At 30.2% G+C, this 15248-nt stretch overlaps 2 protein-coding genes across 2 annotated transcripts; one reads left to right on the top strand and one right to left on the bottom strand.

Moving 5' to 3' along the window:
• Positions 1-532: 532 nt before the first annotated feature.
• On the bottom strand, positions 533-2401 carry LOC107866070 (NAC domain-containing protein 83). The gene is made up of 3 exons (XM_016712251.2): positions 2022-2401; positions 1319-1623; positions 533-891 (listed from the first exon to the last, which is right to left on the bottom strand). Exons 1-3 carry the CDS (start codon positions 2200-2202, stop codon positions 589-591), a joined length of 789 nt encoding a protein of 262 aa, XP_016567737.2. The 5' UTR covers positions 2203-2401; the 3' UTR covers positions 533-588.
• Positions 2402-12242: 9841 nt separating this feature from the next.
• LOC107862880 (mitochondrial import inner membrane translocase subunit TIM8) lies at positions 12243-15217 on the top strand. The gene is made up of 2 exons (XM_016708581.2): positions 12243-12505; positions 14867-15217. The coding sequence occupies exons 1-2, from the start codon at positions 12458-12460 to the stop codon at positions 15053-15055; spliced, it is 237 nt and encodes a 78-aa protein (XP_016564067.1). The 5' UTR covers positions 12243-12457; the 3' UTR covers positions 15056-15217.
• Positions 15218-15248: the final 31 nt, after the last annotated feature.

Genomic DNA, 15248 nt, shown 5'->3' with positions numbered 1-15248 from the left:
CCATTGACCTGACCCTTTCCTTAATTTCGTCTTAATTTTTGAGTGGGCTGTTGATGCTTTGTTTGTTCTCAACTCTTCTGGGTTTCACATTATATTACTTCATTAATTTTCACATTATATTACTTCATTAGGTTTTGAAAGAAAGTAATAAAATTAAAGTAGATTACTTCTTAATTAATCACGTGGACTAAATCAAGGATGGAGCGAAGAGTCCAAAGGTTGATAAAATCCAACATTTTTTTTTAAAAAAAGTGTATATTTGAATTAAAAAAATTATTGAATAGGCACAATTATTAAATTGAGTACACAGTGTATTCAATATTTTTAAATTCATAACCCATAAACTTGAAATTATTGCTTCGCATAACCATTTGTCAATTTGAATAATAGTGCTGTGATAGAAAAAAAAAAATTCCCTCTTATGTTACGTCAAAAGTTAGGTTCGAGTCACGTGGAGAGTAAGTGAAGACGCTATTAATCATTCGAATAAGATGGAGAAAGAAGTAGTAGTAATTTTTTTTGTTGGAGGAAATTAAAGAACAAAAATATTATTGCACCAAACAATGAGGAAATAACAAAAGTACATTATCAAAGAGGTTGGTTAGTAGCTTCTTCATGTTCTACTAGACTACTTGGACTTGAAGAAACCTCAGTTGAATCATCATTGCTCAAAGAAGAAGAACAAGAGGAAGTAACTGATCCATCACTCAAATTATCTGCCCTCATAAAATCATAATACACTATTGGTTTTGCTATTTGAACACTATGCTCATGAGCCTTGTAATTGTCATCATGATGATCATCCTCAAGAATTTCTTGAATACATTTCCCATTTCTCTTCTTCAAGAATATATGACAAAGAACCCAATTCCCTATTTGAACCAAAGAACTCTGCAAATGCAAAAAATAAACAAGGAAGATAAATTTAGACTAAACATTTGACATAACAAGAGAGACACTTTTATTAAAAGGATGGTATGTAATCCATTGTGAAAGAAAACAAAAATCAAAGTAAATATTAATTTTGGGAGATGAAATAAAACTTTAGAAACCCTTAACATGAGTCTCAGGCTCAAACTATTTAACAGTCGAATTGTGACAATAGACCGACATGCCCTCTGTCTAGTATGAAGTTATTTGACCAACACAAAATGTAAAAAGGAAAAGACTTGTGTTGCTCTAAGTCATCTCACGATGGCCAAAATAGAAATTTGAAGTTAAATCATTACTAGACATAAAAAGTTACCACTTCTTATTTTGAGACCGACCAATTAAAACAATAGAGCGTCACATAAATTGAAACGGATGGTAAATTTACCTGATCAGAGGGTTTCTTGAAATGGCCATGGAAATTGGATGATGAATCTTTGGGGATAACAGCAAGACGATATTCATGCATAATCCAATCAGTTCTGGTAGCATGATGAGAAGTAGTAGTCTTTCCTTTATAGAAAACAAGAGTTTTCTTCATGCCAACAATTGGCTTTCTTTTTGAGCATATAATTTGTTTGTCTAAACCTGTTGGCTTCCAATAGCCACCTATAGTTGCCCTGTTAGCTCGATTTCCATTCCTATACTTAGCTTCTTTGCTGCTAAAGAAATATCTATCCTGCTCTATGTCACCTGTATCATCAAATTAAATACATTCATTCTAGTCAGTGCTCACTATTAATTATACATAGAATGAGCATTCAACATATATATATATACCATGCAATGAAAATTTTCACATTACAAGGTTGTTTAAAAGGTATAATTATCGATAATTGTCCATAAAGATTGACATTAATTACTGCTTTATCTGCTGTAACATGTTAAAAATACTACTCATAGTCTAAAACTTCTTAATTTCAGCATATAAAAGTTGAGTTCTAATGATTGAAGTAGTACTCATATCATTAGTACAAGAACAAAGCAAATCATTTTGCATGCAGAATGCAAGATTTAGCAAGTTTTTAATCCAAATCATTTTCCATAAAAACAAAAACAAAAAAAAAAGGGAAGAAAGTGAAGTTAATTACCAGGCAAATCCCAAGGGTCGTGCTTGCAAATATTAATTTCAGGAATAATGGAAGCAGGCAAGGGACAAGAAAATGTTTTACGAATCAAATATTGAAACACAATCTCTTCATCAGTTGGCTGAAATCGAAAACCAGGTGGCAGTTTTATTGCTCCATCTTTCACAAAGTTGAACTTGTCCATCAATTAAATTAATTAGATCGATCTAGCTCGTGGCAGGAACAGAACAATGGATCGAAAAAATACTAGTCGATTCAGAACGAGCTTTATTTATTTATGAGAGAATGAATAGTACTGATGTATCGAAAGGCTTTCACTTCAGTATGATTGGAAGTGTAGTGTACTTAATTAAGCAGCAGTACATAATGGGTATTTATAGTAAGAACAAAAGAAAAGAGATTTTCTATAAGCAGCTTTTTTATCTTTTGTGATCATGGGACAAAAGTATCTTTTCTTTTTTATATTAAAAGGTAAGGTTAAGTTTGAACTCTTAATCCTTACGATTCCTTGCGTATACTTCTATTAGAAGTTCCAACAGAATATATATATATTTCCACACAAATTAATCTCCTTTCATCTTCCTTCTATAGTCAAAGAGTTATTTTTGCATAATGACTATACTATAAAAAAAGGAGTTTAATTTAATTTATACATTGATGTAATAGGTCATATATCTTATTTTTTTAAGATCACAGATTTCATATTTTAAGAAAACTTATTTATAAATAAATTTTAGGTACATCACATGATAGAGGTGAGTTCTTCTTTTTACACTAACGATGTATATAACTTATAAACTCCTTTAAAAGAAGACTCACATTACATCGTTCAAAAGGTAACTATATATCATAATAGATCTAGATAATTGATGATGATTAAGTGAGATTAGTAACCTAAAGAATAATATAGATTACGAATAGTACTAATTGGTACATTGTGTTAAATTATGCCTGATAATGTAAAGAAATTATTTGTGTCAGTATGTATACCTTAAAATTAAATCATACTAAAGTATGTAACGTGATTTATCTCACTATATATACTCTTTCTCTTTTCTATATTCTTTGTTAAGATTGGGTAACTTTTCATACGTACTCTTTTATGGTATCCTTAAAAACTTCAAAGAGAAGCAAAAACTTTAGACTTAGCACACGATGTAATACTAGCTAGCTTGTAATAAAAGCAGACAACAAGAGCAAGTTCATCAAAGAGAATACAATTCCCCTCCACATGAAAATACACCTTGAGATAATATGCTTTTTATTTCTTATATTATTGGGAACTGGATGCTACTTAACCAAATCCATGTAGATTTATTCATTTAAACAGAGTTGATTCACTACTATTAGATTAATAATTAACGAAGAATAAATTTCTTACCTAAGCAACACAATCCGTTGTCTTAATTAGCTAAGAACAACTAAGCGATAGATTTAGAGGTGGAGTCAGAATTTAAAGTTTATGATTTGAGGTTTTAATTATTTATTTTTAAAAGTATTGAGTTCTAAATTAATAATATGTACTTACTCAATGAATTTCTTACTACAAATTCAGAATTTTAATCAAAATCTGGGTTCGAAATCGTGTAATTATTACCAATAGACTAGCTCCGCCCTTGATAAAGAAATGGACTTTGGGCCTAACTCAATCTCAAAAGTTAGCTCATGAGAGGAGGATTGCCCAAGACCATATAAGGTGATCAAGACCCTTTAACCCACCGATGTGGGACTCCAACACCCCCCGCACGCCCAGGGCTGGACATCTGGAGCATGAACAATATAAGACGGGAGCCCAACATCGGAAACAATGAACTGGGTGGGTCTGACTCTGATACCATGATAAAGAAATGGGGAAAAGACAAAATTGACACCTAAAACTAAAATTATACCACAAAAACAGCACCAACAATTAAATACCCACTAAATAGTCAATCCCAATATAAACCGTATCATTTCATCTTCTTCTTCCCGCTTTTCTCCATTCCAACCATACAATGGATTTCACATAGAAATTAAAAAAAAAAAAAAATTCAACCCACCAAATTCAACCAATTTCACCCCAATTCCTATCTTAGATACTAAAATTTAAATTTTCGCCAAATTCAACAAAAATTTAACAGAAAAAAATAAAAAAATCCAGAAAAACTCATCACTAAAATCTACAGATACACATATTTTTCAGCAAAAAAAAAATTTACCTCGTTGTCCCCATCAGTTTCTTCTGGAACCAATTGATATTCAAAACCTGCAACAATAAATGAAAACAAGAAAACCAAGCGATAAAAAAAATGGGCATTTTTACAAAAAAAGAATAAATCTAATATTAATTGTTTATCTGATCCTCTTGTTCATGTTAATCCATCAAAATTTGCAAGAAAAAGGAGGTCTATTTCCTATTTTCTATTCACAGCAAAAAAAGGAACAAACAAAAAATGAGGAAGTTTTGCATCTTATCTACTGTACTCATTTTTATTGTTTATTGTTTATCCTTCTTCTTCTCCATTCAGGTTTTACCGGAGCTCCAATGAGTATAGTTTCGTATTTGTGAATTGTAGAGAGAAAAAAATTAAGGAATGTTTGGACAGTGAGGGTACAAGGTTTAATAAATTTTGTATATGCTTGCACAAATTTTCACAAAATTTTAGGTGAAGTTAACAAATTCACGAATAACGAATTACTGTATATGCTTGCAAAAATTTTCTCCGTGAAAGGTGTATTTATATGGTATATATATTGTATCAACGTGGTATAAAAGTGTATCAATGCGGTATCAAAGTGTATCAATGTAGTATAAAAATGTATCAATGTAGTATAAAAGTGTATCAACGTAGTATAAAAGTGTATTAATGTGGTAGAAAAGAGTATCAATTGGGTATAGAGACTGCATGTGCTTGCATAGAATTTCCTTTCTCTTTTTTTAAAAGTGTATCAATATCAATATAGTATAAAAGTGTATCAATGTGATATAAAAGTGTATCAATTGAGTATAGAGACTGCATGTGCCCAATTGGCTAAAAAAGGGAATTACTTTAGCCAACTGGCTACCGCATGTCCATCTTTTCAATTATGGGCCATTTTTTTTTAAAATAGTCATCCCATGTCCTTTTTCCTAAAGAAATAGACCTTGGGCCTAACTCAACCTCAAAAGTTAATTCATGCGGGAAGGATTGTCCAAGACCATATAAGGAGACCAAGGACCCTTTAACCCACCGATGTGGGACTCCAACAACCCTTGAACAGATTAGTGAAGAAGTTCATAACTAATTTCTGTGTTTTTCAAAGTAATTATCTATAGATTAACTATCCAATTTTAATGCATTTGGAAGTCCTTTCCTACTTAACCTTAAAAGAAAAATATTGAAAAATTAAGAACATAATAAAACTAGGTAATAAAAAAAAAATTGATTTATATATCTTTTGTAGCTTTATATTTCAAAAGCATGTGAAAATACTAAAGTTTAAAGAGTTATAAAAGAAATGGCTCATTCACTTCCAACGTTTGACATTTTGGTTTTGAATTGACTACTAATCATCCAACATATAATTAATTAGTAGTAATTTGTAAAGAAAAAGAGACGCACGAGTTGGATAAAGTTGCACGTCCTCGTGTATTTAACCAGTAAAGTTGGTATATTTATAGGAAAAATTACATAACATCACAATTTATTTATAATAAATTACATAAAATTTCTATTATTTTTTATTGATTATTTAACTTCTTTTTTTTTTTAAAGGATCAAATATATCACAAATCCATAAATTTTTAGATACATAATTTTAATTATGCATCTCTCTTTAGTCTAATTGATGTATTATGTATCTCGATTAAATGGCTTCATAAATGGATGTATCTCAGTAATCAAAATTATGTATATCATCTTCAAAATTATGTATCCGGGCAAAAATAGAGTAATTAGTGTTACATTCTTAGGTTCAAAATTATGTATCTCAACTTTAAAATTATGTATCCAGATGCTAGTTATGTATCCGAAAATTGTAAAATAAGAGATTATTTATAATTTAACAAAAAGTAGAGATAAAGAGTAATTACGGATAAATTTGTTGAGATTTATGTAAGTTTTACGTATTTATAAGTAGTTAAGTACTTATGTACCTATGGATCATTTGGCTGGTGAACAAGTTATTCATGATTACTTATCGTGGAATTATTATTCCACTTTAACATGGAATAATATTATAATTCTTGGATATCTAATCCTCAAATAAGTTATCGTGAAATTTTATCCCCAAAACTTCCTAGAAACATACCTATACGTATGTTTAGTTTTATAGAAAGAGTAATTGTTGTGATCAGTCAAATTGTTGGTAACTACTGTATAAAATTTTTACACTATTGATATATTACAAATTCAAATTCATATGGCATTTTTTTTTTCTTTTTGAGTTTAGATTATTGCTTTAAAGAACATGCTATGGTTTACTTTGTTGTGACTACATTTTCGACACAAATGAGTCATAATCCATGTAAGCAAATGCATTATTTTGTCTCAAACTCATATAAAGTAATCCAAAGCCGTAAAGAAAACCATCAATAGTGGATATCTGGCCCCTATATCTCCATTTTCAAGTTTACTAATATTTCTTTATTTTTCTATGAAAAGCAATAGTGATTACAACTTAACTATACAAGAAAAATAAACATGAGAAGACATATACACTATGTAAAAACATAAAACGAAATGTGTTTAAATTAAAGTAGAATTTTCAAGTGTGAAAAAATGTGAGTAGAAGGTGAAATAATTATGTTTGAAATGGCATGTAATTAACATATATTCCTAGCTTCAATTAACTTACATATTTAATTTGGTAGGAGAAAAAAGTATTCCCTCCCTCATTAGTTGTCATATTTTTCTATTGTACAACCCTTAAAAAATTAACATCAAACGTTTGAAGTTACAACATAATTTGTATGATACATAATCAATATTGGTTACTTTTAAGAATATTTAGAATTAAGGACAAAATGAAAAATAATAATGAATTTTATAAAATGATAAATAGTTTGAAACAATTTTTTAATAAACAATTAATATGAGATGGACGGAGTAATTAATGTCACGACATTAGGAAGGTTAATTTTTTGGACAAAGAAAAAAGGTCCATTTTATTAAAATTGAATTAACCGTATGAGGGAGTAGCTTTGCAACGTTTGAAAAATATTTGCTTTCACTCTTTTTTTCTTGAATTTAAAATAACCTAACTCATAATAATGTTTTACTTTTCATTCAGCTAATAGATGCATGGTCTTTCAATTTGCTATTGGAATTCTGACTTAAAAGGCTCGTCACTCCACATCTTTCTCTTCTTCTTTGTTATAATTGACTCACTAATCATCTTTTCTTTAATTAATTAAGCCTATATATTAATTGATTAATTAGTGAGAGAATTTGGTAGAGTGAAATCTGGTACAGTGAATAAGTGTCATTTCTTTTGGGGCCATAGTTGTTTTTTTGAAAATCTTTTGGCTCGAAAGTAACAAATAAAAAGAAAGTAAGAAAAAGCTATATGCTTTTTTAGCTTTGAGAAAAAAAAAAAAAAAAGAAAAAAAAAAGTAAAGATCCTAATTAAGAAAGGAGATTGAGGGGAATTTGACTCATTTGGTTAGAAGGATATGTAGGTGCTTTGCTTCGTTGAGAAGATGTTGCTTAATTAACTTTTGTGTTTCTCAAAAGAGCTGCTTACTTACTCATCATTAAAAAGAAAAACAAAAAGTCAGCTCTATATCTTGCCTGATTTCATGCATCCATACAATTTATTGGACTTGCAACAATAATAATAATATATCCGGCGAAATCTTATAAGTAGATCTAAAAAGAATAGAGGATAGATATTTGTTGTATTTAATTTAATAAATTAAAATTATATAAATACACAACTTATGTTTTCAATATTACAAAACATTTCAACTCCCTAAACATATTACAAAAATCTCAATATATACACAAAATGCTATGTATAATTACTTCCAAAAAGGTTGATATTTATGTTATTTATACTTAAATAAATTAGTCGTGTAATGAATTTTTATCTGATCAGAGAATTTTAATTTGTTGCAGCGTATAATATATTTTAGATTATTATATAGGTAGAATTTTATATCTCTCTAGCTTTAATATGATTTGAGCAATCCTTATCTCTTGAGCTAATTAACTTTTGAAAATGAGATTCATTTTTTTTAATCATGACTTCAGGGTAGGAAACTCATCCTTAATCCACACTACTCGGAATTAAGTTAAGTATACCTAATACGTGAAAATCCATATCTTAATGCAAGAAGTTCTAACTTCTAATGCATGTATTAGCATGATTAAAGAACATAATTTTCCTTCAAACTCCTTTCATATCCTTTTCATCGGAATTGTGGAGGGCATTTTTATTAAAAAAAAAAGTTTATTTTTTTTTTTGAAATTATGCAATGCATGTTATTTTTATTACACAAAAATCAAACACTACATGATAAAAATCCCAGCGTAAGTAGTACAAATACAAGTAATATCAATATTGCTAATGTAAGTATTACCAATACACCATATTTCGCTAAAACTTGTAGAATCTACTAGAAGCATTTTTTTTCCCTCTCTTTCTTCGTCATTTCTTAGCTCTTTGTTTTGCAAATCAATGACATAGGAAGGCAATACAAATGTATTAATGACGTTGGAAATTATTGCCAAAGTGAAAACTAGAAAGGAAATTGAACTCCAAAACCAAATTGGAGTACTACATTTTTCAACAAAAGAAGCTGAGATTAATTAGCTTTTAAACAATCACAAATTAAAACAAGTACTGGTTCACAGAAAAAGTTCATCGAAGGGACAGCACTAAGTTGTCATTCCACTAGAAATAAGACATAAATATCCCTATATTAAAAAGAAGGATAAATTTAAAGGAAAAGACATTTTTATTAATTAGAGGGTTTGTTTAGAAAGAGCTTTAAATAAACAAAAACTATTTCACATTTTGATTTGTCTACACTTATGATTTTCAAGAATAAATACTACAGTTAGCTTGTTAATACAAAAATAAAAGAAGTGCCTTTTTTTTATGTGAATAAATTTAATTGTTAAGGAGATTATTTTTACTCTCAAATTTGAGATGAGGCAAGCTGATAATAATACACATGACATGGTAAAAGTAGAAGATATAGTAATAACTTTTGATGGGATTGAACCTATACGTGATCAGAGAGGATTGCTAAGGCGATAAGCGTCTTTCACCTTCAATCTTAAAATTGTCCTAGTAAAGCTATAAAAGTTATGTATCTTTTTGAAAAAATATTTTCGATGCAAATAAGTTAAACTCACGATTTTTTTTTTGTCTAGATACAGAATTTGATGACCATCGCTTCAAGTTTTGCCGATATAAGCTCAATATATATTAAATAAAAATAGAGGTAAAGGAAAAATATTAGATTTAAATCAAACACAATCTGGAACAGTAAAACAACAATATAAATATACCCAGTATAATTTCGTGAACTTACCTTTATCTAAAAAGAAGAGACATTGTTTTCGATAGACCCTCAATATTATCGAGAAGAATAAGTTTTCGTGAATTATATTTGTACAACTTCTAAAAGGATTGACAAATTGAACGGTGACCTAAAAAAGAGATACATATTTGCATAAATTAGCTCTAGGAGAACAACTCAAATAGCCACTTATATAATTTATAAACTCAAAATAATTATATTTTTATTTGACAACCCCATTGTAACAAACTTCTTAATGTTGTTTATTTTTATTAGCCAATTTACATGGTTTTAGTATTTATAGGATTCTGATTCTATTCGCGTATTTGTAAAGATAAGGATAGATACAAATTTTATTCATATTATTTTTAAAAAAAAAGATAAAAAGAAATTACTATAGGTCTATATTTAGGATATAATCGGTGTATAATTAATGTATAAGGCATAAATATAGAGTATACATAAATTATATACTAATTCCTCATCAATTATACACTATATATCCATCTATGTATAATGTTTATGAGTAACATTGATACATTAATTATACACTAACTGCAATGTTCAAGGAACCACTGGGATGAGCAAGCTGCTTCGGGAGTACCAGTTCTAATTCGTGGCTTTTCACAATTTAGCCCCCACCTAGTCTTTTTCTTATTAGATAGGCTGTGGTACTGTGAGTAGGATATGATTAGTTAAGAAATATAATTAAACACTAAATATAGTCCAGTAAGGAAAAAAAAAAGAACCATTTAATTCACCTTATTTAAAAAAATATAAATATAATTAAGATTATACCCATCTTTATCCCTATAAATATGTGAATAAAATTAAAATAAAAAAGAAATAATATGTGAATAGTAATTATGCGGCTATATAAGTTTAAAACTTATATATGCGGCTATATATTATGAACCCTTAAGATTCATTTGGTACAGCAGATAATTAATATCGAAATAAATTTTAAGGTAAATTTATTCAATATTTGGTTGAGATAAAATATATGAGACAACTTATCTCGAAATTAATTATTTTAAAATTATAAGTAGAATTATTTTTATTTCAGCTTGAAGGTGGGATAACAAATCGCAGAATAAATTGTGCCTTAGCAAATGACTCCGCTTAAGCGTAATGGATAAGAACAATGGGTTGATAATCCCTCCCAATTTGGTTGGTACAATTAACGGGTCTGGGCCTATCCAATTTGTAATATCCATTTGTAGCCCATCTCATGTATAAACCCGGTCGGCTTCAATCGATTTTTTGTTAGGGTTTAATTTGTAATATCCATTTGTAGCCCATCTCATATAAAGTACGTTAATTGTAATTTTGAATGAGCAATGATAAGAGTTTCACGTCTATTTTTAAATTTTTTTCTCGTAGTAAAAGAATGAACTTTATATCAACGAGCCTCAACAAATCATCACCTCATTAGTGGCCGTTTGAATATGAGAATTTTTTTTTCAAAAATTCTTTTTCGCTTTATTTTAAATATAACTTTAAATTGGTGTTTGATCATGAGAATTTCAAATAAAATTTAAAATTATATTTTAAAAAATAAAAATAAGTAAAAAAATTAATTGTTTTCACTTTTTTTATTTTTATCTCCCTCACAAAAATTCAAAACAACCTTAATTTATATTTATCATCAAACATAATTTCAATTTCAACTTTAAAAAAATAGTAATTTTTGTAGCTCAACACCTATTAATATTGACAATAAAATATGAACGTTGTGTTAGATAATTTCAAAAAAAGTATAGCTATTTGTGATAGATTAAAAAGAAAAATGTCTCATAGGACACAATACTAATTATCAGCATGAAGACTGCTGTTTTTGACATATATAAAAACCAAGTAAAAAATATTAAAGTTAAGTTAAGTTAATTATTAAAGTTAATAAAAAGTAAAACATCAATTCTTAACTTTAAAAAAAATATATTTATCATATATGACTCCTTAAGTTGTGAACAACTTTAGTACTTAATTATTAAAAAAAAAAAAAAAGACATTGATACCAATAATATAACTTGCCATAACTATCCAAATCTTTAGTTAAGTCATAAATGTTAAAAGCTCAAAATAAGAAAATAATATAAATAATAAATATTAGATAATCGATTTTCAAATATTTAATTAAAATAGATTTTTCTAAAAAAGTTGCTATAACTTCTAATTATTTCTTTAGTCTAGTAATTATTGAAAAATTTTGCTATAACTTGTAATTAATAATGTAATAAGTCTATTTAGGATAATTTTCACTATAATTAAACACTAAATATAGTCCAGTAAGGAAAAAAAAACCATTTAATTCACCTTATTTAAAAAAATATAAGTATAATTAAGATTTGTACCCATCTTTATCCCTATAAATATGTGAATAAAATCAAAATAAAAAATAAACAATATGTGGAAAGTAATTATGCGGCTATATAAGTTTAAAACTTATATATGCGGCTATATAAGTTAATAGTACTATTTATATTATGAACCTAAGATTCATTTGATACAACAGATAATTAATATCCGAATAAATTTTAAGGTAAACTTATTCAGTATTTGATTGAGATAAAATATATGAGACAATTCATTTCAAAATTAATTATCTCAAAATTAATTATCTTAAAATTGTAAGTAGAATTATTTTTATTTCAGTTTGAAGGTGGGACAACTAATCCCGAGATAAATTGTGCAAGACCCGCTTAAGCGTAACGGCTAAGAACAATGGGTTGATAATCCCTCCCAATTTGGTTGGTACAATTAACGGGTCTGGGCCTATCCAATTTGTAATATCCACTTGTAGCCCATCTCATATATAAACCCGGTCGGCTTCAATCGATTTTTTGTTAGGGTTTAACTAACTTGTAAGTCAAGAAATCTACCAATCTCTTAAAAAAAAAAAAAAAGAGAGAGAGTAGAAAATAGCATTGGTGGATTCCCCAAAGTTGCAATGGATCCTTCAGCCTTAAAGTCTGCTGAATTGGAGCAACTTCTCAATGTATGCTTTTCTATCCGCGCGGTATTTTATTTCATGTGTATTAGGATTCTCTGTTTTGGATAGATACTTTGATGCTGCTCTGTTTTACAAGTAATTATTCTTTCAAGTAATGTTCCTCTTTTTGGATATTGCTTATTTGAATGACTTACACCTGCTTGGATGGATGCTACATATTGTTTTATAGGATTGTATTGTACTGTATAGTTATGATTAATACAACGTTTGGATGGATTGTATTGTTTCCCGTCATTCCATAGTGTCACACGTCAACAATTTCAAATGTAGACTTACTATAAAAGTAGGGTACGGAGTAGAGCTATAAAAAGGTAGTGTAAAGGATAAATAGGATTATGAAATAATAACTAAAGACAAAATGGGGAAAAGAAAAAGGTAATGATGCCTTCACACCAAATTGATTGTTACACAAAATGGGACCTTTTGTCGATAGTTACCTAACAATGGATCTAATGATACGGTATAATAAAACTTAAGTAACAATCAAAACAACCTTGTATTTAAGCGAACAATACAATGCAATAGGTATGGATATGCATATTCAATATATGATGATTCTTTAGCACTCTTCACTAATAGTTCTCAAGGTATATAATCACACATACACAGGGGACGAAATGAGAAGAACAGTACTGGTATTTTATCCCAGGACCCAAGCTTTCCCAGTAAATTTTATGAGGATCTATGAACTCCCAATTACTTGTTTGACTAGAGGCGGAATTAGGATTTAAATTTTATGGGTTCAAACTTATTATATTTTTTAAAATTTTAAATTCAGACATATTATTTGTTGTAGTTTTAGTCGATTTTTACCCACAAATTTATGTTCCATGTCAAAAGTACTGGATTCAGACGAGCTCAGTGCTTGAACACTCCATCAGCCATTGTGTTTGACCTTAGTAGATCAAATGGAATCTGCTTGAGAACCATATTCAATATGTACATTGTGTATGTTTTGCCTATTGATATATGATTTGGCTTTTACTATGGAAGCTTTCCTTTGCAACCCTTTTATGGTTAGCAGTTCTTTTAGTGCAACAACAGATGAAAACATCTTATTGCTCATTTTCTTTATATGGTCTAGTCAATATCAATTAGTCACCATCTTATTGCTGATTTTTCTTTATATGATCTAGTCAATATCAATTAGTCAATCACATCTATTCAGTCAAAAAATATTTGGGGCTGATTGTCTGGTCATCTTTATCCACTTACACTATGTTCAAGTGTGTTTCACTCAGAACAAGTATCAAATTAAAAATTGTCTCGAACTAGAGGTACCCCAAACACAGATCTTTCACTCCATCTGTGTTATGTTCTTGATTCTTAGAGATTGTAAGGCTTTTCACAAATTTATTCTTGTGATTTTAGCCTATCTCACTTCCTTTCATCACCTGTATCATATCTATTGACCGATGTCCAACGTAAGTAAAGGTGTACATAGGTGATCCTCTCTCATTATTGTTTCTTTGTGGTACTTGCAGCCTCTGCTAGATGTTATCTCTAGTCAATGTACATTTTGAAAAATTAGCCTCTCTATAGTCCAATAATACTATTCTAAGGTTTTGCTACCCGAGCCGAGGCGTCGCGGCCAGGCATCCCGAACGTGCCCTAGTGACCCCTGTCTCTGCCCAACCCACTAGTGATATTTCCGCTTTGGGCCCAGGCCCGCACGGTTTTAAAACGCGTCACTAGGGAATTAGACTTGAGCGTGTTACATACACCCCCTTATGAACTCAGCGTCCTCGCTGAGGTTTGTCCCACCGAATGGGATTTGCCTACACTCAGGACTGAGGTTTGCCCCTCCTTATCGAGATTTTCCTACACTCAGTTTGAACTCTGGCCCACATCGACAGGGACGACACAGGAGCGGCTCTGATACCATTCTGTCACGACCCGAGCCGAGGCTCTGGCCGCGACGGGCATCCCGAACCACGAAGGCCCGAGAGACCCCTGTCTCTGCCCAACCCACTAGTGATATTGTTTGCTTTGGGCCCAGGCCCGCACTGTTTTAAAACGCGTCACTAGGGAGTAAGGCTTGCTTACTTATTACCCAGCATCCCTCCTATGTTTTGCCGATGTGGGACTCCTTCCTAAGTTGGGGTGTTACACCGCGTCTTATCATATCTGCAGTGTTTTGTGATGTCAAGTAATGCTCCACCAGTGTTACGTCTTTAGTTGTGTTGGAAGAAGATATTCATGGCGTAGCTGCTTGATTTGATGTCGTTGCCCCCAACTTGTATTTAAGTTCAACAAGATGCCAGTTTTCGGTTGACATGTTGCTGTCTGCTTTTCCTTATGTCGGCAGCTTTCTAATATTTGCACTTGATTTCTTCCTTTACGCAGCAAGAGAAACAAAGGGCCATGGTCAATGAAGTAGTTGCAAAGCTTACAAGTTCCTGCTGGGACAAATGTGTGACCGGTACTCCTGGAAGCAAGTTCAGCTCCAGTGAATCTAATTGTTTAAGTCACTGTGCACAACGATACATGGAGATGAGCATGATCATAACGAAACGGTTTCAGAGCATGCATTGAACAAAGATTGGCCTTATAAAATGGACTCGATAATCTTTTTTGATTCCTTCAAACATTTCTGAAAGAAAATGAAGTAAAAAATTTTTGTTGCTCAATACAGTTCATGTGATGTTACTTATGTTATTAATTACTAAATGCAAAGAGATGCTCTCATTTTTATCTATCTTAATTCCTCCCCTTCATGAGCAAGGCC

Source organism: Capsicum annuum, chromosome 3, assembly GCF_002878395.1.
Source record: "Capsicum annuum cultivar UCD-10X-F1 chromosome 3, UCD10Xv1.1, whole genome shotgun sequence".
Classification (NCBI taxonomy): Eukaryota; Viridiplantae; Streptophyta; class Magnoliopsida; order Solanales; family Solanaceae; genus Capsicum; species Capsicum annuum.
This window is presented reverse-complemented; position numbering and strand designations above follow the sequence as displayed.